Genomic DNA, 20,015 nt, shown 5'->3' on the forward strand with positions numbered 1-20,015 from the left:
GTGTTTCTGGGCTTCCCGTCTCTGTCATGCATTCTGATAATCATTTACTGCCTGGAATTATCGTTTAGCCACTTCGTGGTTGTTTTCTACCTCAATTTTATACTTTTTAGAGCACATCTGTCCCCAGGACATTCTTTCTGTCCCTTATCAGGAAGCCACTGAATCAGTCCGTCCAGGCTATTGACTGTGCCATGTTTCTTTCCTTTCTTGAAAAGTTGGTGTGAGAATAAAATAAGCTGATGCAAGAAAGCACTTTGGGGAGTTCAATAACTATTTACATGTGACATGGTATTATTTTTTATATCTAACACTAGCTCTGAGAAATATCAAGGGCATCTTATATATACATAAGAGGGGGAGAATGATGCCAGCTCAAAAAGTCAGGTTAAATAATTCTTTTTGCTTCTATTTAGGATAGCTGTTACTGAAAGTATACTTATGAGGTTTCTTTTCTGAAAAAATATCATTACAGATGGGATACACACCTTTACATGTAGGCTGCCACTATGGAAACATCAAGATTGTTAATTTCCTGCTCCAGCATTCTGCAAAAGTTAATGCCAGAACAAAGGTAAACTCTTTTCTCCTTCATATCCACCACCAAAGTCACGGATTTTGTGCCCAAGGAAGTAAGAGTCATTTCTTCCATTCTCCTTCTGCAGAATGGGTATACGCCGTTACATCAAGCAGCTCAACAGGGACACACGCATATAATAAACGTCTTGCTTCAGAACAATGCTTCCCCCAATGAACTCACTGTGGTAAGAGTGAAGGGAGGGAGGGAGGAGGCTAAGAGAAGAGGGGGGGATGGACCTGGATGCTGGAATCTTCTTATATTTTTCGTTGTGCACCAGTGTTGCCACACATTTAGTAGAATTCAGGCCAAAGCACGATAGCTATGCTGTGTGCCATCCAGAGAGAGAGATGTGATTAGTGTTTCACACTTAAAAACTACAAATCCATTGCCACCTAGTAGCAAATCCATATATAACAAGAAAAACGTGTTTGTTCCCTTGATTACTTAGAATGTTAAAAAGCCTCTTGGATTCCATGTGTAGCAGCCAACTCTCTGCTGCGTGAGTGGGAACAGGTTAGGTGGGTTTTGAGCAAGGTATGTCTCTAATGAAAAATGTTTGGTGTATGATAGTGGGTGGGACCAGTGAACCACTCGCCTTCTGTTCAGTAGGGCGAAACTTGTGGAAGCACACAGACACTGAGACCCGGGGAGTGATTACTAATTCCTCGTCCTCGTTTCCCTCTTGCCAGAATGGGAACACTGCCCTAGCCATTGCCCGGAGGCTTGGCTACATCTCTGTGGTCGACACCCTGAAGGTAGTGACTGAGGAAACCATGACCACGACTGTAAGTATTGAATGCAGACCCCATTAGCCTGAGAGCCAGCTCTCAGGCTGTAGATTTTCCAGGGCTCTGGGGAAGTGAACCTACTCCCCCCCACTCATAGACTAAGTGCCATGCTTCCAAATGCTGTCCCTTCATTGCTGGCAACCAGCATCATAGAACTCTCATTTCTGATACTGAGAAACTAAATGCTAAAAATATCTTTTGAAAAGTTGTATTAGTAGCTATAGAGTGTTTTGCTCCCATATAAAGCTAAATTTATATATTTGTTTTACTATAAAAACATTTTTAAAGGCTTTATTTATTAGAGAGAGAGAGAGCGCGAGAAAGCACAAGTAAGGGGAGAGGCAGAGGAAGGGGGAGAAGCAGACTCCCCTATGTGGGGCTCAATCCAGGTACCCAGAATCATGACCTGAGCCGAAGGCAGATGCTTAACCAACTGAGCCAGCCAGGCCCCCTGATATAAAAATATTTTTAATGAAATGAAGACAGGAATATTTTCACATCCTCCTTTGGCAGAGTGAGGAAATTGAAGATAAGTTGGTTCTTTAAAATGTTGTAACTCACAAATGGCAATGGATACATTGTTGTTGTTATGGTGAAAAGCATTTTTTTTACATTGTTGTAAAAATAAAACATTAGAGGATCAAAATTGACTTTTGCCACCATTCTCACTGCTCTTCCATTCGGCTATTGGAGTTTTCACAGGAAAAACAAAAAATGTTTTGTTAAAATTATAAATAAATCTTCAGCAGAAGGCCTTGTTGCGTCAGATACACTTTTACAAGCTGCAACCTCTAGGATAAGTCATTTCTTATTAGCACCATCTGGAGCCTTTGAACTGCATCAGGATTTGGTAACTTTGGACTTGAGAGCAGATATTGCACCATATCAGAGGCTTATTGGAGTTATTCCTGACTCCATGACTCAACACACATGCCTGAGATTGGCTCCGTACAATGTAAATTTAGGACTCTGGAACACTAGGAATTATCGGCTCTGCCTCCTTTTCTCATCTACCACCTTCCAAAGTGAAGGGAGGCAGGGTTAGCATCTGCAAACAGTTTGTATACACAGTGCTTCATACAAAAAAAAAAAAAAAAATGGGTTGAGGAATTCTGTAGCAACCTGCTGGTTGAATTATTTGGCAAAGCACAGGCTTTAAAAACTTAAAAAAAAAAAAAAGAGCCTGCTGATCACAAGAGAGAAATTATTCAATTTGCAAAAAAAGAAAGCAGTAGCTTTAATGAACTAGAGCAATGGTTATCAACCAGGACATGTTAATTACTACATAATGCTTTTATATACTTCCTGAGTATTTCATGATTTTAAAATCTGTTATTAAATTCTTGAGAAAAGAGTTTAAACAAATAGTGTTTATTAACCTTAATGTTATAGATATTCCATTTAGCTCTCTCTAGGAAAAAAGAGGGAGAAGGATAAGGTATTAAACAATGATCAAGTGTCACAATGCAGATTTGAAATCACTGCAATAAATATATAAAACTTCTTTTTCAGTGTTAGAGAATTGAAACCGATGTAATCGTTCAAAATCGAAATCTTGCTTATTGAATGTAAATGACTTGCTCACCCATTGAGAAAGCTCAAAATATTTCTTAAAAATCAAAAGTGCAAAAAAAAAAGAAAAGAAAAGAAAATCAAAAATCAAAAGTGCTTGAGGAAGGGGACCTGGCTGGCTCAGTAGGTAGAGGATGTGACTCTTGATCTCAGGGTTGTGGGTTCAGAATCCACATGGGATGTAGAGATTACTTAAAAATTAAATCTTAAAAAAAAGCTTGAGGAGAAAAATAAAGACAGAGAAAGTAAAGTTACAGCCTGAGAATGTTTTCAAGGCTCTGGTTCAAGTGAAAGACAGACAGTGTATGGGAGTCAGGCCATATTCCTCAGTGCCATCCGCTGAGTTGGCAGGTGATTCCTGCAAGAGAGAGAAGACAGGACCCAAGCTAACAGGAAAGATCTAGTTTGTCTAAGGAAGTAAATGAGCTTTCCACCAAATGAAGAGCTCACATAGGTTAGGAAAGAGCCCATTGAAGTCCCAAAGACTTAGTCCAGCATTGTGGTATTTGAGACTGTATTCCAAGCTGAGACACCATTGTGTCAGGTCTGCTTTTGCAGTGAAATGTAAGTGAAATGTAACCTGGCACAGATGAGAACCCACACAGTTTAGGGTGGTGATCTTAAGCTCACTAAACATGGTGCAGCCTCCACCGCAGGCAGGTCTTTGCATGGCCACCTGCTGGAACCCCAGCAGCCTTTGACTCCATCAGCAGATGTCAGTTTTTCAAAAACTTTAAATAGACGATTCATCTTCCCTATGAGTACAATCTATGACCTGGCAACTCTGAGAAAGATGCTTGAGTTAATGACCTTACCAATCTGGCCAAGTGGGGAACCAAGGAGCTAGAAGTTGACACTCAGACAAAGAATCAGGCATTTGAATTGCCTCATGTAAAATATTCCGTTTCCTCAATGGCAAAGAACAGAGGACATCTATCTCTCAGGTACTGTCTTCTAAAAGAGAGGGAATCAGGGCTACTTCAAGAATAGCTGAATCTAGATCTAGGGAAGGAAATATACGAGATGAGCATCATCAAGTGCCAAAAAGTAAGAAGGTGTCTCCCTCCCCAAGTAAGTAAATAAACATGCATATACGCAATTATGGAGCTGTTTAAAGGGACACAACAGTCAACTGAAAGAGTTCCCAGTGGCCAAAGGTGGAACAATTTTAGATAGCTAGCTAGCTAGCTAGATAGATAGATGATAGAAAGAATTGAGTATAATGCAACGCATAAAATAAATATCCATGAGTCCATACTAATATAGATAAATGACTGAATAAATAGGAAAGAAGAGGCAAACCAGGCAAAAAAAAATCCCAAACAATATATGAAAACACTTCACCCTCAAGGAGGTATAGAACATAATTCCCTACTGCTTAAAGTGTGGGTTGAGTATGACTTCCCTGCAAAGAATAAAGTATGGAAAGGGGCACAGGGGCCATAGGTACCATGGAGATACCTGATAAACACTGGCTTGGCAAGGAGAATAAGGCCAACATCAACACGAGTAAATCATGTTGATAGTGTGTACCCTTAATACTGTATGATGAGGGCAGCCTGGGTGGCTCAGCAGTTTAGTGCCACCTTCAGCCCAGGGTGTGATCCTGGAGTCCTGGGATCGAGTCCCCCGTCAGGCTCCCTGCATGACACCTGCTTCTCTCTCTCTGCCTGTGTCTGTGCCTCTGTGTGTGTGTGTGTGTGTGTGTGTCTCTCATGCATAAATAAATAAATAAAATCTTAAAAAAATACTGTATGATGCTAACAGCACTTGACCTCTGTGGTCTTCCTCCCCAAAACTTGCAACCCTAATCCTGAGAAACACATGAGACAAATCCCACTGAGGGACATTCTGCAAAATACCTGACCAGTTCACTTTTAAATCATGAAGGTTATTAGAAGGAAGGAAAGTCTAAGAAACTCACAGCCATAGGAGCCTACGGGGGCATGACAGGTAAAGAGACTGTGGTGTCCTGGATGGGTTCCTGGAACAGAAAAGGGACATTTGGTAAAAATTAAGGAAATCTGAATAGAATACAGGCTTATTTAATAGTAATATGTGAGTATTGGTTCGTTAATTATGACAAATGTACCATAGTTTCAACAACCTAGCTTTTTTTAGTTGACTTACTTAAGTATCTATCCTCCCTTGTAGCATTAGCCTTTCATATGCTTAGAATAAGAGGACTTGTTTTAAGTCTAAAACATTAAGTCATTAATATTTTTAACAAGCTCTCAGTGTCCTTTGGATGGATACAATCTATATAGGTAAAAAAGGCATCCCAGAGCAAATAAAAAATTCACTAAATCCTTGGCTCTATAATACACAGTTCTTTAAAATTGTGTGGAGGTGAAAATGATCTTGCAAATGCATGATCTCTAAAATATTTTCTGCATGGCATATTTGTAAAAATTATATGATTTATGCAATCTTAATATTTTATATTTCTCCTAGGAATTAAAATGTATACATAGAAGGGGAAGACAAAATCCATGGCTAGCTTGTGCAAGCAATAGAGACACAATGCTTGGTGATCTTCAGCCAAGACTTTTAGTGGAATGAGGTAGCAGGTTCATCAGACGATGAAAAAGTATGACAATAGACTAGGAGAGGCAATATCTCTCTTGTCTTTTCCTTTGAAAAGTCTTATTAGGGACCTAAATCTTTTAAGCTGATTTGCTTTGCCACTAGAATTCTTTTAACTTATATTTGTTCTTAGCAGTATATATGGTGAAGTCCCTTAATGCTAAGGGACAATTTTGATGTCATTTTATATGGAGGAGCCTCAAGATACTCAGCACATCAGTCCCATAATATATCAAATGATTAATTTAGAAAGAAATGAATAGTCTCATTAAAATGTTCAGTCTGCTTACACTAAGGTGACTGCTCTTTTTGTTGTTGTTATTAGACTATCATAGAGAAGCACAAAATGAATGTTCCAGAAACGATGAATGAAGTTCTTGATATGTCTGACGATGAAGGTATGAAAACCACCTTTGTGTTCATAATTAAGAGTGACTGTGTACCTGTTTCCTAAAGAATGTTTATTGTAAAAATGTTTATTGAAGTCTTAATGTGTTTTGTTGTCGCATAAAGACTATACATTTTCCACACAACTTACGTTGTTCACTTAAATCATGCAGTTCGTAAAGCCAACGCCCCTGAAATGCTCAGTGATGGCGACTATATCTCAGATGTTGAAGAAGGTATTTGTAACTTTTTACTGTGATGGAACTTAACTACAGCTTTATCTTCCATTTCTTATCCTCAAAATGTAACACTTCCTTGAGTTACTAACTCTTCACCTAACTTCCGATTATTAACCTATGTAACCATCTAAAAGATGGATATTTGGTATTAGTGGCCTCTTTGAAGCTCCTCTCCTTGAATCCATTTTCCAACTTGAAAATATGAGTATCACTAATGATGTGGGTTGCTTTCTTTTTCTCTGTTTCTATTAAACAGAAAATTTATTTTTATTGTTTACATTTGAAAATCTAGAAGAGGAAATCTGATTAATGTTTACAGCTAAAATATTTTTTAAATAAATAAGAGAAAGATCTTATAGGTAAGAAGCTAAATGCTCACTGTTAGGTTTACTCAAGTTTGGTCCATTATTGGACCCATAATGAAAACTCAACCTGAACAAAATTGCTTTCAGAGCATAAATTTTCAATATTGATTTTATGAAAGGGATCAGAAAACAAATGCTTATAGCTATACTTCATTTGCTTAAAAGAAACTACTTTTTTCTGCCTTTAAAAAAAATCAATATATTTGCCCAGCTCATGATGTATAGATATACTAATGAATGATATCTTTAAAAGGTTCATTGGAAAATTAGCATTTTTAAATATTATAAAGATAGTGAATATTGGAGTTGTGCTGGAATAATGAAATGTGTACTTGTAATAGAATTTCTATTATATTTTTGGTTGTTTTCTTCCACCATCTGACTCTCCCAAACGTCTATCTTTTCACTCCCTGTATTTCCTATCTCTCATGTATTTTTCTCAGAGATCAGACTCAATGCTATTAGTCTTTCTCTAAATTTAGGTAATTTTCCCTATTTTAATTATTGATTCTCCCCTTTGAGTTGTACAAATTCAATAGAAAATCTAAATAGTGGGAAACCTACATAACTAAAAGTACTTTAACTCTTTGGCATCCAGTGACTGCCTACCATAAGTGTGCTGTGGCCAGAGGACTGCATCTGCATATCTAGAACAGCCAATGCCTTAGTGGTCATTTAGAAACTGTCTCATTGTTCGTAATTGTTGTTTTCATAAATGTGAAAGGCTTTTACTCTTTCTCCTTCCTTTTGTCTAAATCATCAACTATATATTTACTTCTGTGCCATCCAGGATTGGATATTTGTATCATCTTTAGGACTTTAAGAATAATATGCCTTGCTGTCATATTATATTTTAATGCCTTCGTATGTAAAGTGTTCAGAGCAATTTCTTATGTGTAGAAGACAAAAGGAAAATTATGTTCTCACATAGGTGTGTATGTGAGAAATATGTTAAAAGTATATTTTCAAGTGAAATTTTATGAAATATGACAAACTCAGACCCCAAAATGTGCTAGTTTCTGACAAACTATCTGAAAAAATAGTTGCATTGATAAGAGGCCAAGTTTGAATGTGAATCTTTTAATTTGAAGATAATTCATCCAGCCATTTTACTGGAAATGACAGTGATTTCTTATGGATTTATCTCAGCTTGGGAATTTGAAATTAAGAAACAAATTTTAATTCTCATTTTATTCATCTTTCTTTAAACTCTTTGGCCCTTGCATTATGGGTCTGTCCATGGGCTGTGAGAATCAAGTGGCTTTTGATTTCATAATGTTGAGAATTTAGTGTTGGAAGGGGTTCCTAAAAGGTCACTTGATCTGAACAACAACCATCTATGCTGGAGTCACCTCTATAAAATCCTGTCTGAGGAGGTCATTTGCCCAAATGCCTTTATGACAGAAATTCCCTAATTCCTAGCCTGCCTATTCCATTTTAAACTACTCTGACTTTAAAAATTCTTTATTTTACTAAGTGTCCTTCTCATTGATTCAAGCTACTACTCATTGATTCAGGCTCTGATATATTTGGCATTATTTAAAACAAAATCTGTCTCATCTGTGTGACAGTCCTTCTTTCTATTTCTTGTTAGTCTGTTTTCCTCCAGGTATCACCACCTGCACTGCCCCCTCACCATTGTGGCCAACCTCCTATTCACATTTCAGGGAGTCAATGTCTATCTCAGATTGAGGTGACCAGAACTGAATACAACATTCCAGGTGTGGTCTGATCAAAGCAGAGTAATGCAGGGCCATTGCTTTGTCCATGGACAATATTACAAATCTATTATGGGAGATTAAGACATTTTTGAGGTTATAATATCCACTTAATTGTACTCCTATTAATATTACTGTCAGCTAATGGTCCTAAACTTTGCTTACATGAGTTCTAGTAAGCCACTTCTGCCCTGTCATGAATTTACATCATTCTGTGCTGCATAAATTAGCATTTCTGTATTACTCCAAATCCCCCCTAGAATATTAATTCTAAAGGGACCCCTACAACTTTAATGATAGCTTTTACTTCTGACTCATTTGCCTTATGGTCTTGCCAGCACTTGGCTGCTTTAGTTCGGTCCAGAGCTGCTTGCCTTAGGAAGCCCTTACAGACTGGGACAAATGTTTCTTTCCAGGTAGCCATAAGGATATTGTGAATATCTTCCTCTAAAGAACCCATAAAAGATCATCACACTAGTATCCTAGGGTACCAAGGATGTCAGTAGCCTTTAAAAGCAAATAAAAATGAAAAACAACATACATTGCCAGTTTTTTCTCGAAAAAGAAAAGAAGAATGAGTACGTAATATGGAAAAATAAAATTTTAATCCTATATTATAAAAATAGAGTAAATGTTAAGGGAATGGTACCGAGAGTAGTTTTTCTTGTCTTTCTCATTTTCCTTTTTCTTCTTTGCTTTCTCCTTCTCTTTTTCCTTTCTTCTATCTGCTATGAGAAATTAGTATAGGTAAAAGAGTATTTGCATTAATTTCACACAGTAAAAAATCAAGAAAATAAATCTAGACAATGTTATCAATTAATGACCTAGGGGAACAATGGAGCCAAGTTACAGAATAGAACTAAGGCTGAAGTATCAGCAAAGCAGAGCAACAGAAGGAAAGGCGATAAAGCAGCTTTATCTAACCCACACATTACCTAGGTAGGGGGTAAGCAGAGCTCCTAGAGGGCCAGACTGATCCACAAATATCTTAATGCCCCATTGTCTTCTTTCCCAGGAAATATGTCACATACATGTAAAATTAATATATATACACAAAATTAATGTTGGTTCTAGTGCTTGTTGTATTTTTAGGTTTTGCAATTTAGAAGAAAGAAAAGAAAAAATGAAAGAGGGAGAGAGAAGAGGAAGGGAGGGAAGGAAGAAAGAAGAAAATTGAGAATAAGGTTCAATCTGTCTACTATTTTGGGTCCCCCTCCCAAGACATTTTAGAGTTGGCTTTGGTTCAACGCTGACTTTATAAATTCCTATAAAGTATATTTTGTAAATTTTTAAATAACATATAAAATGTTATTTTAGCTTGTGTAATTCTAGGAGATTGGGTTATAGTAACAGATTTAAAGAACTATAAATGGTACATAATGAGAAATGGAATTACACCATGGTGGGACACCTGGGTGGCTCACTGGTTGAGCATCTGCCTTAGGCTCAGGGTGTGATCCTGGAGTCCTGGGATCAAGTCCCACACCAGGCTCCCTGCATAGAGCCTGCTTCTCCCTCTGCCTATGTCTCTGCCTCTCTCTCTCTCTCTCTGTCTCTCTCTCTCTCTCTCTCATAAATGGATAAAATCTTATAAAAAAGGAATTACACCATGGGAAGTAAAAACCAAGGTAGCTCTATGAAATGGGACTCCACTGAACAGGTTTGGGAGACAATTGGGTGAGACTGGGAATTATTTAATTCTCAGCTACTCCCAATTTTGATAGGGCTACCATATCTTACTCAGAATCAAATGCAGACACAATATTAAAACAAAAAAAAGTAGAGGCTAAGTACACATGTGGTAGAAATAATTATCAGATACGTAGAGGTTTGAGATATATTAAGGCATTAAAATTTCATCAGATGTTAGAGTGACATGAAGGGTGAGGAAAGTTGTGCTCAGTCACCTTTTGCCATAATTCAGCGCCCAGTGAGTTGAATTGACATCATGTAGCCCATGCTGTCCACTGTACTGATGAGGCAGCAAAGGCCAAATAAACATTGAGTAGCTTGCCCAGACAGGTTAGTAGCAGAGCTGAACAGGAAGGCAGATTGGACGGATGGTCCGGATCTAGATCTTCTCTTTCTTTGCTACTCTAATATGATCTATTTTCTTATATACAGAACCCGAGAATGTATTGTTTTTTAAGCTTTAAAAAAGGAAAAGCTTAGGAAAATGAGCAGATTGTGCTCTTGGAAATTATCACAAGCTAATAATAATTATGTCAATGACCTTGATAAGACTATAATAGAAATAGCATACTTTCTTCTGACCATATTGGTAAAAAAAATGTGCAGACCAAGATGTAAATTCCAGCAAAATAAATATAAACATAATTTAGAATAGATCTTAAGAATTCAAAGCAAGTAGTTTAGCAAGCATATCGGAGTCTTCTCAATTAGGAGAGGATAAGTAGAATTTGAATGGCACAATCTAAAACTCAAAAAAGTAGAAGTTACTTTGGGAGACATGAAGATGGATATCAAGAAAACCACCCGGAAGATGTCCTTTTAGGAGCCCCTCTCACAAATGCCTAGGACTGTCCTGCTATCCTAATCTCCTGGGCATGCTAATAAATAAATCAGGCTATTGACTTTTTAGCTTTATAGATCTGTAAAGAAGCCTTAGAGATGAGCCTGCACCAGGTGGTCCAAGGAAGTGGTGATTGTTATGCAGAAATTGTTCTTCACCTGAAATGTTATCATTTTACAAATACCCGTTCAGTCATAAAATCTAGCCTTTTGCCCAATATTTCTCTGCTTACAATTGACCTTTCAAATAGACATTACCTAATTGCATCCTTCTCCTAGTGATAAAGTCAAAATGAAATAGCAGAAGCAGAGACCCAGAATCTAACATAGTGCCTGATATATAGGAGATCTTCACTATGTGTTTGGGTGGTTACATTAAAGTAGAGGGAGACTCCAGGAAAAAACAGTTTTATAGGTTTCTGAGAACAGGCAGACAGGATAGAGAAAATTTACCTGCTATGTCCCTCTTCCTTCCAATAAAAGCTTTCACACTGAGACAGTCCTAGACTATGAATTGCCTCAAAAAACAGCTTTATGACTGTCCTAAGGTGTATCTGCATCTTGAGAATAATTAACAAATTTAAAAGAATCTGTGAACCGAGACTTTATTCTAAAATACAATCCATCCTATCTTTGGTATTCCATCTTTGATTCTGGAATAAAGTGATTTTGATCCACACTGTCCACCTACCCAGCACATACCTGGTGTTTCCATCTAGATTCTCACAGACACTTAATTCATCATGCCCTGGACACCTGCTCCCAACAGTGTCTCCTTCCAGCCTCCTCCATCCTAATAAGTGGCTCCATCATACAAGCCAGGCCTGAAGTTATGCGTAATCGCCCTGCCCTTTTCTTACACTCATGCCCAGTCCCTCAGCAAGTCCTAGCACTTCTTCCAGAACCCATCTCACGTCCCTCTTCTCTGCTTCTCCAGTGCTGGAGCCTCTACACATGGCTCCATTTCTCTCCCCACAGGCATGGATTTCTATACAGCATCCTCAGTGGTCTTTTAAAAAAATAAATTGGCTGATATCATTCCATCATCCAGTTAAAACCCTCCCAAGCTTATAGTTATGTCTTTAAAATTCTTTCATGGTGTGGCCATGTTCATTCATTTCTGTTTCTCTGTGATATTCCATTGTATGCCTATTCCAGAAGTATGTTATCCACGCCAGTTGGAAATAGAAATGTGGCTTGTTTCCAATTTGGGGCTGTTGCAAACAAAGCTGCTACAAGCCTGCTTCTATCTGCCCCAGATACACATATGCATGTATTTCTACAGGATACACACCTAGGACTGCAGGCTCTGGGTTGTAGATTATGCAGAGACAACAGAACTCATCCAACCCAGGTAACACTAAACTAGGATTATAAAATTAGATAACAAGGCTATAAAAAGGGGGGGGGGGGAAGGGAAGAATGTAATGTCAAAGTGATTACCATGAGGGAGGTTAAAAGAGGCTGTCATTGGGATGGGATGTGGGAGGCTTCTAAGGTGCTGATGTTCTAGCTCTTGACCTGGATGCTATTTATTTTGTAACAGCCTGTGAAAATGTACTTTTATATTTTCTGTACTCATCTGCATGATTGCTGTATTTCACAATAAAAGCAGCCACCCTCTCTAAATAATGTATAGTATACATTCAAAACTAAAATAAAAATCTCCTGAGGCTTTACATCGCACTTGACATAAAACTCGGGCCCTTCCAAGGTCAGTAGGTTCTGTGTGATGTGGCCCCAGTTACCTATTTTCCACCGTCCTCTTAATCACACTTTTTAATGTCGTCCTAAGACTCATCTTGAGGTACTAGTCATTAATTTCAGAGGGCAGTAAATTTTTTTCTGTTACAGGCCAATGGTAAATATTTTCAAAGTTTCATGCCATGTGGTCTCCAGCCCAACTACTCAACCCTGCCTTTATGGCACAACGGCAGCACGAGATAAGACCTCAATGAATGGGCACAGCTGTGTGACAATTAAAACTTGATTAAAAAGTAGATGGGAAGTGTACTCAGCCCACAGACTGCAATTTGCCAATTTGTGATTAATTTTTTTCATTTTCTTTTAAAGTAGACCGCTCCCTAAGAGCAGACCTGCCTTTATTCCTGTCACAGCACTTAGGATGTATACAGATAGGCCCTCTTCCACGGATGAGTGTATCCCACGGGCTTAAATCCATACATTCACTGTGTCTGTCTCCTGACAGGATTCCATAGAAATGAACATTTCAAAACATCATAAAAGAGATACTTACCATTTACTGAGCCCTTTCTATGTGCCAGACGTGAATCTGTATACATCTCATGCACTATGTATTGTAACCTTCACAGTGACCCCTGAGTTAGAGCCATCAGTAAGCCCATTTTATAGATGTGGATAATTGGTCCAACAAGGTTAAGGGCCTTGATCAAGCTTACACAAATCAGTGCAAGGGATTATCCTCAAATCCCTGCCCTTAACCTCTGCTCTGACATCCATAGTGCCTGGTAACTTAAAGTCCCACAACTCATAGATTATTGCAAATTTTAGATGAGATCCTGTCAGAGATCTCAGTGAATGTTATTTACAAGGTTCCCTATCTTGCTGAATTTTCTCCAAGTAGTTGAGAGACTTATTGGCACTGTTTTTACTCCAATCTACATTTACCCTTCATCTGGAGCCCTAACTTAAAGTGCTATTAGTTCTGAGGTTCAATGGGTTTAAGATATTTATCCAGGTTCTCATAGTCAAGGAAACTGGAATTTGAATTTAGTTTTCTCGCTCTGACTTTCTACTTGAACGAGATGCAATAGAGAAGAATAGATCAAAGTGACAAAGAAATTCAAAAGGAGGGGAGATTAATGAAGGCCTCAGAAAGGAAGTATTTCAAGGAATAGATAGAATGCATACAAGCAGAAATTTGGGGGAAAGAGGAAAGAAGTGTTCCACATTCAGAAAGTGTCAGAGATGGGTCCCCTGGTTGACTCAGTCGGCAAAAGCCTGCGACTCTTGATCTCACAGTCATAAGTTCAAGCCCCACCCCTGGTGGGGTATAGAGATTACATAAACAAATAAAACTTCAAAAAGAAAGAAAGACAGGAAAGCAGAGTACTCCACAGAAGAACTCAGCTCACAGGGGCTGGGGAGACTGAGCCCTGGCCTGAATGAGGACCCAAAAAGGACACAGGGAGGACGAAAAACAGTTCTATAAAACTCCAGGCACATTGACATGTACAGAGGAGGAGGTGGGTCAGAGGATATGGAGGGAGAGTGGTGAGCAACAGAGGAGGAAAACTAGGAAGAAGAGGGGGTTCCAGCAGAAGCCACGGGGGATTCCCTGATGGGGTCTAACCAGCTGAGCACAGGCAACCTGTGGATCCCCGGTGATCTGAGGAAGCCACCACATCCATGACACAGTGGATATAGAGACATGGAATAGAGTGGTCCCAATGTGGTGTGTGCGTGTTTCCCCATCCTGTGTGCTGTGACAGGATGAGTAGCTGGAGTGGCCGGTGAATAAATGGACACAGGGATTGTCTTAGGGGATAGCAGGGAATGAAGCATGCTTATTGATCAGAGACAATAAGTGGCTTTTTTTCATTTGCCCAAAACAAGTTATAATTTTGAATATGGTTTCTCCCCCTCACCCTCCAATTATTTTAGTTCCTGCCTGTCTACCTGGAAAGTCTGACCTGCTTCATGTGGAAATGGGTCCTCATCTGACCCCCCCTAACCCTGTCCCTTCATGTGGGGATCCTTGCTACAGAGAGAAGAAAGCAGAGCATCAGCAGTTGGGAATGAATAGGGCAGGGGGTGGCCTGGCAGTGCCGAGAGCCAGGACTGGGAGGGGTCGGAGAAGCAAGGGAAGATGCTGCAGTGGGAAGGGGCTGTCTGACCTCCTGGGCCACAACTGCAAAGAGGCTGAGTGCCGGCAGGCCCCACCTGTCTTTACCTTGTAAGCACACATCACATAGGTAGAGGTAGGAAATACAAAATAAACCAAGAGCATGTGTTCATTGCCCTGTGCAATGAAAGGCAGCTGGGGTATGATATTGGGAAGAGGCCAAATGCTTGCCCACAAAAGCTTGTGAGATCCTGATATTCCTGTACACTAGGGACAGTGAGCACTCTTTATGTACCTAAGTAAGGACGAGCCAAGGCTAATGAGGTCTGGATTTGGGGTTGAAGCTAGACAAATAGGTAACAAAGAATAAACAGAAGAAAGAATTAATTGGCATGACACTACCACCTTGAATTAAGCTACCCAGTTTCTCTTTAAGAACCAACATTTTCGTGCCTGATTTCATAGGGCTAGTCCATGGCTAGTAATTTATTCATCATCTAGTCTTCTTTACCAGTGGCATAGATTCTAGATAATGAGAACAGTGTAGGTAACCTTGTGCTTCTTTCTACCTGCGTTCCATCTCTAGTCTCAGGTGTCCATGTGACCAAGTCAGTGTAATCTTACTGGGATGACCGAGGGCAATTTCTGGATTAGGGTTAAGGTGTATTGATAAGAATGATAAGACTATGAAAAAGTTATAGCATCTGTCCCAACATTGTCTTTTTCTACCTCTTCACAGGAAGGACACTGAAATCGTTTTCCTTTCTGGGATGAGTTTGTTTATTAACCCAACCGAGATCACAGGGGACATTTTTCATTGCTACATCTGGAAGAGTTCCAAGACTGAGTCATGCATGCTTATTTAGAAACTATATCTAGCCCGGATTAAGGAGCAGTTTAAAAACTGCAATCCAGTTTTTAAAAAAGAAGCACATCTAGCCACAAAGACTAGAATAAATGTTTGAGAGTAAAGAATCAAATGGACTTTGTTTACTCTTAAAAAAAAAAAAAAAAAACCTAGCCTGAGCAGAAAGAGTCATTTGTTCTGTGGGAGAACAGCAACTTGTTCGCGTTGGTTATGAGATATGCAAACTTTGCCAGTCAAGCCTGATTCCTTTCTGGCTACCTAGGACGGCTGCTCTTAGGAGCACCTAGAACAAAGGAAAGGTGAGGCAGAGTGTGGACATGGCCTCCCCCAAGAGGTACATGCCTCCCTTAATGACACGTACTTCCTTAGCCTTCTTAAGACCACTTAGCTCACCCATTGCTCATCTGTTTTTCTCAACTTACCCCATTGTTCTCACATGTTTTGAGAAGGAAAGCAAGAAAATGTTGTATTCCAGAATATACTTAGCAAACTGTTTTGAAAGAACCACCACCACTGCCAGGAGGTGCTGGAAAACCAAAGGTTCAAGTGAAGGCCCCGCGTGGCTGAGGGAACTCCCTTCATTCTTTACCCGGCCTGGGACGGGCAGCCTCGCCCTGAGCCTCCACCCCCGCAGGAGGCCGCGGAGCCGTGAGCACCTCACTGGGCCTCCAGCCTGACACAGAAGCGCCTGTGCTACACGCATGAACTCTTGAACTAGGTGGTGCAATTCCATCAGCTGCACATCACCTCCCCCTTTATCAGTTTCTCCGACATTCACAGGAAACCTTGCTTAATCCAAGTGCTTGCTCCAAACGGCAATACGTGCAGATCTGGCATCTAAGTAACCTCCCATTGTTTATTGTGTAACTCTGGGGTAGAATCAGACACTTAGAACAAAAGTCTGAGAGCATCAGGCTCCTAATATTACCATGCTCTTCTTCCATCGCTCCTGCTCCCTCGCTTTTCTGAGAATAAAATATCGGATGGAGGGAAAAGACTCATGAGCAAATAACATCATGTGGATTCCCCAGGCTGAGAATGTATTGTCCAAACACTAGGGGAGATATACATCTTTTGACTAATGCTTTCAATTGATGGAAAATGTTTTCTCTTCAAAGTTATCTGTATTTTTGTCCCTTCTTTGAACCTTCAAAAAAATAAAACATGCTGAGTCTTATTTGTCTCATCTCTAAATGGGTTAATTATACCACATGATGCTGCCGAGAAGATGAAAAGCTATAACATACCAAAGTTTGTTGAACAGTGACCAGCATATAGTAGATGCTCGATAAACAGGAGTCTTTCTTTCTTTCTTTTTTTTTTTTTTTTTTTTTGATCGGAGGTAACTATCAGTGAATCCTGCTTCCTGCTGTAGATTAGAAGTAGAGTGGGGGAACATGAGAGGAGGAGGGAGAGTTTTGAGGGTTTAAGTCTTCAGTTTGTGTGTGTGTGTGTGTGTGCGCGCGTGCACACACGCACGTGCAAGCATACACGTGCATACATACATACCTGTGCATACATATGTATGGGTCAAACAAAATGATCCAACTTCAGAGACCCTAAAAACATGGCCCAACATGGCCCTCATTTCCCACAGGTCCATTGCCTATCATTTTAGTAAAGCTGACTGCTCACTATTCTCAGGACATTCCCATTCTTTCCCTCTCATGTAATGTCCTGTGGCTGGGGATGGCCAACTTCCCACTTCCACTCCTCTCTGCCTGTCTTCACTCACACACCTCCGTTCAACATCTGCCCCTTCTCCTCAATCAAAGGTGATGCTCCCTTCCTGTGCATCCCCTTGGACACTTGTCATTTCTCTTGCACATCCTCTGACACACATGTGCTGCTGAAGAACTTGGGCTCTGCCACCTGTGTGGCTTCTAACCCAGACTCTGCCACTGACTAGACATTGAGCAACGAAAGATAACTGAACCTCTCTGAGTCTGTCTTCATCTAGAAAGGGGACATGAGAGTGCCTGCTTCATGGGATTGAAGAGTGAATGAGACATGCATAGAAAGTGCTCAGTTACCACAGTGTCTCACCTAAGTAAATCCTAACCAGAAGGAGTCGTGGTGTGCTATTTCTATTATTATTTGTGACTGGTCTTAACTTCCTTCTTGGAGATAAAATGCCTCAAAGGCAATAGTTGGCTTTACTCATAACAGAGCCTAGGCCGGTGCTCTATTGCCTCAGTGCTCAAAGTGTGGCTTGCAGTCACCTGGGAGTTTGTCACACGTGCAGAATCTCAGGGCCTGCCTCAGACTTGTGGACTCAGTGTCTATGGCTTAACATGGTTCTCCAATGATGGCGAATGTATACATGGAAATTTAGAAATACCACAGTCAATTCATTGAATTACTCTTGTAATTCCCACCAGGAAAATAGATACTTCTCTAGAATCAATACTGCCATTAGATAAGTGTCATTTATTTGTAAGGATCCTTTAAGCCAGTGCGTATCACCTTGTGGTTCTTGAACAAGAAGCATCAGAGTCACTTGGAAATTTGTAGAAAAACAAGTTTTCAGGTGATTCTTATGCATCCTATGGGTTGAGAACTGCCACATTAGAACAATGGGAAGCTATTAGAAGTACCATATTAATAATGTGCCTTGTGATTTTATTCCTTCTTTGCCTTCTCTTAAATAGTAAGGTCAAATGTCATAAAGAATTGAGTTCCTCTCCACATTTACCAAATATTTGCTGGCACACATATACATCTTAATATCTACCTGTGTATGTCAAAATACCAGTACTGGTGTTTGAAACACAGCCTGTATGACTTATCTGCAGTCCCTGTATTTTGTTTCGTTTTGTTTCGTTAATTTTATTCATTTTTTGAATAGGTGATAGATGCACATGGTATAAAATTCCCAAGGTACAAGAGTTTACAGTGAAAAGTAAGTCTTCCTCCTCCTCACTCTAGTAATATAGTTGCTGCCTCCCAAGGCAATCACTGAATTTTCATTGCACACATTTATTGAGTACCTACTATGTGCCAGGCACTGTTCTGGGTACTGAATATGGAACAAAACAGGCAAAAACCTCTGCCCTTGTGGAGCTTACACTTGGTTACCAATTTCTTATAGTACTTGTTCAATAACATAGATTATCACAGTAGTTAAAAGTGGGGCTCTGTAGTCAAACCAATGGATTTTAAATCCAGTTTTCCCCGATTTCTAAGTGATCATGGGTTATTTACCACTGTGAACTGGGTCTTCTTTATATTAAAATGGAGACAACAATTCTGTTTCATAAGGTTGTTCCAGGAATCGCACAAGATAATACTTATAAAGCACCATACAGTGCCTTGAACATAGTAAATCCTCAGTAGATACTAGTGGTGATTATAATGGTGTGCTCTCACTCTACTATTCTATAATGTAGACTAGAAATGCTTAAAGGATTTATTTTCCCAATAGTTTTAATTTCTTCTCTTTGCTATGGGGTGTTAAAAAAAATCACTTTTTTCAGAACAAGCACACTAAATAGAAGTCTACGTTTTGATCATTAACCATTTGTTTACAAGACTATTTGCTGATTTCTATTAAGAAAGCAACTCCTAATGAATCACTAGAGGATAGATGCTATGTTCCTCTGTTTTCTTTCTAATCTATCTTTTTTTTAATACCACGTAATTTGAAGATTTTCTACATTAATTCATTCAATGGTGTTATGTATTATTAACTACAATTCTATAATGTTACAAAGTATATACCTTGGGAAGAAGATTCTGGATTTCATAGCAGAGGAATGACGTACTTCTGAGTAAAGTTGCAGACATTATAACTTGGTATAGGGATCCCTGGGTGGTGCAGCGGTTTGGCGCCTGCCTTTGGCCCAGGGCGCGATCCTGGAGACCCGGGATCAAATCCCATGTCGGGCTCCCGGTGCATGGAGCTTGCTTCTCCCTCTGCCTATGTCTCTGCCTCTCTCTCTCTCTCTGTGTGTGACTATCATAAATAAATAAAAATTAAAAAAAAAATAACTTGGTATAGTTACCTTAAGGACCTTTCTTTATGATTCTTGTCTCCAGACAGTGGAAAAACAACTTTCAACCCCTAGGAAAGCAACAAAAGTATCCCTGGGTGATGATCTTAAGATGAAAAACATTAGGAAAAAAATTACATGGAAAAAAAAAAAAAGAAAAAAGAACTTGTAGGATGTGAAAACACTTTTCAGTATTAACCAAGAAGTGTTCCCTCTATTCAGCATAAAAAGCCTTATTAGTAGGCACAATGAAGGATCACAGGGAAGTTGGATTAGGTATATCCCACCACAGGGTGACACTGGACCATCAACATGGAATCTAAGAAGGAAGGAGGACTGGGGCACCTGGATGGCTCAGTCAGTAGAGCAGGCAATTCTTGATCTCAGGGTTTTGAGTTCAAGCCCCACATTGAGTGTAAAGATTACTTAAAAATCTAAAAATAATTAAATACAAAGGAATGAGGACACAACTCTGTGACCAGCTAGTTGCTTGATAATCATTTCATATATTCTCTTTCTTTCTCTCCTTTGTTCTTGATTCTATTTTGCATCAAAGAGTGTGGAT

The 20,015-nt window shown here is 39.4% G+C and overlaps 1 protein-coding gene across 36 annotated transcripts in view; it reads left to right on the top strand.

Annotated features, from left to right (window-relative positions):
• The window catches only part of ANK3 (ankyrin 3), a 657,384-nt gene that overhangs the window by 530,140 nt on the left and 107,229 nt on the right, over positions 1 to 20,015 (top strand). For 22 of the 36 annotated variants that reach the window (XM_041749118.1, XM_041749123.1, XM_041749115.1 and 19 more), the window contains 6 exons: positions 473 to 571; positions 663 to 761; positions 1,267 to 1,362; positions 5,849 to 5,921; positions 6,084 to 6,146; positions 18,307 to 18,360. In XM_041749118.1, coding sequence (XP_041605052.1) covers positions 473 to 571; positions 663 to 761; positions 1,267 to 1,362; positions 5,849 to 5,921; positions 6,084 to 6,146; positions 18,307 to 18,360 — 484 coding nt within the window. The remainder of the gene's footprint in view (positions 1 to 472; positions 572 to 662; positions 762 to 1,266; positions 1,363 to 5,848; positions 5,922 to 6,083; positions 6,147 to 18,306; positions 18,361 to 20,015) is intronic. The other 14 variants (XM_041749134.1, XM_041749137.1, XM_041749136.1 and 11 more) reach the window with 3 other exon arrangements.

The sequence above is a fragment of the Vulpes lagopus genome, chromosome 3 (assembly GCF_018345385.1).
Source record: "Vulpes lagopus strain Blue_001 chromosome 3, ASM1834538v1, whole genome shotgun sequence".
Lineage (NCBI taxonomy): Eukaryota > Metazoa > Chordata > Mammalia > Carnivora > Canidae > Vulpes > Vulpes lagopus.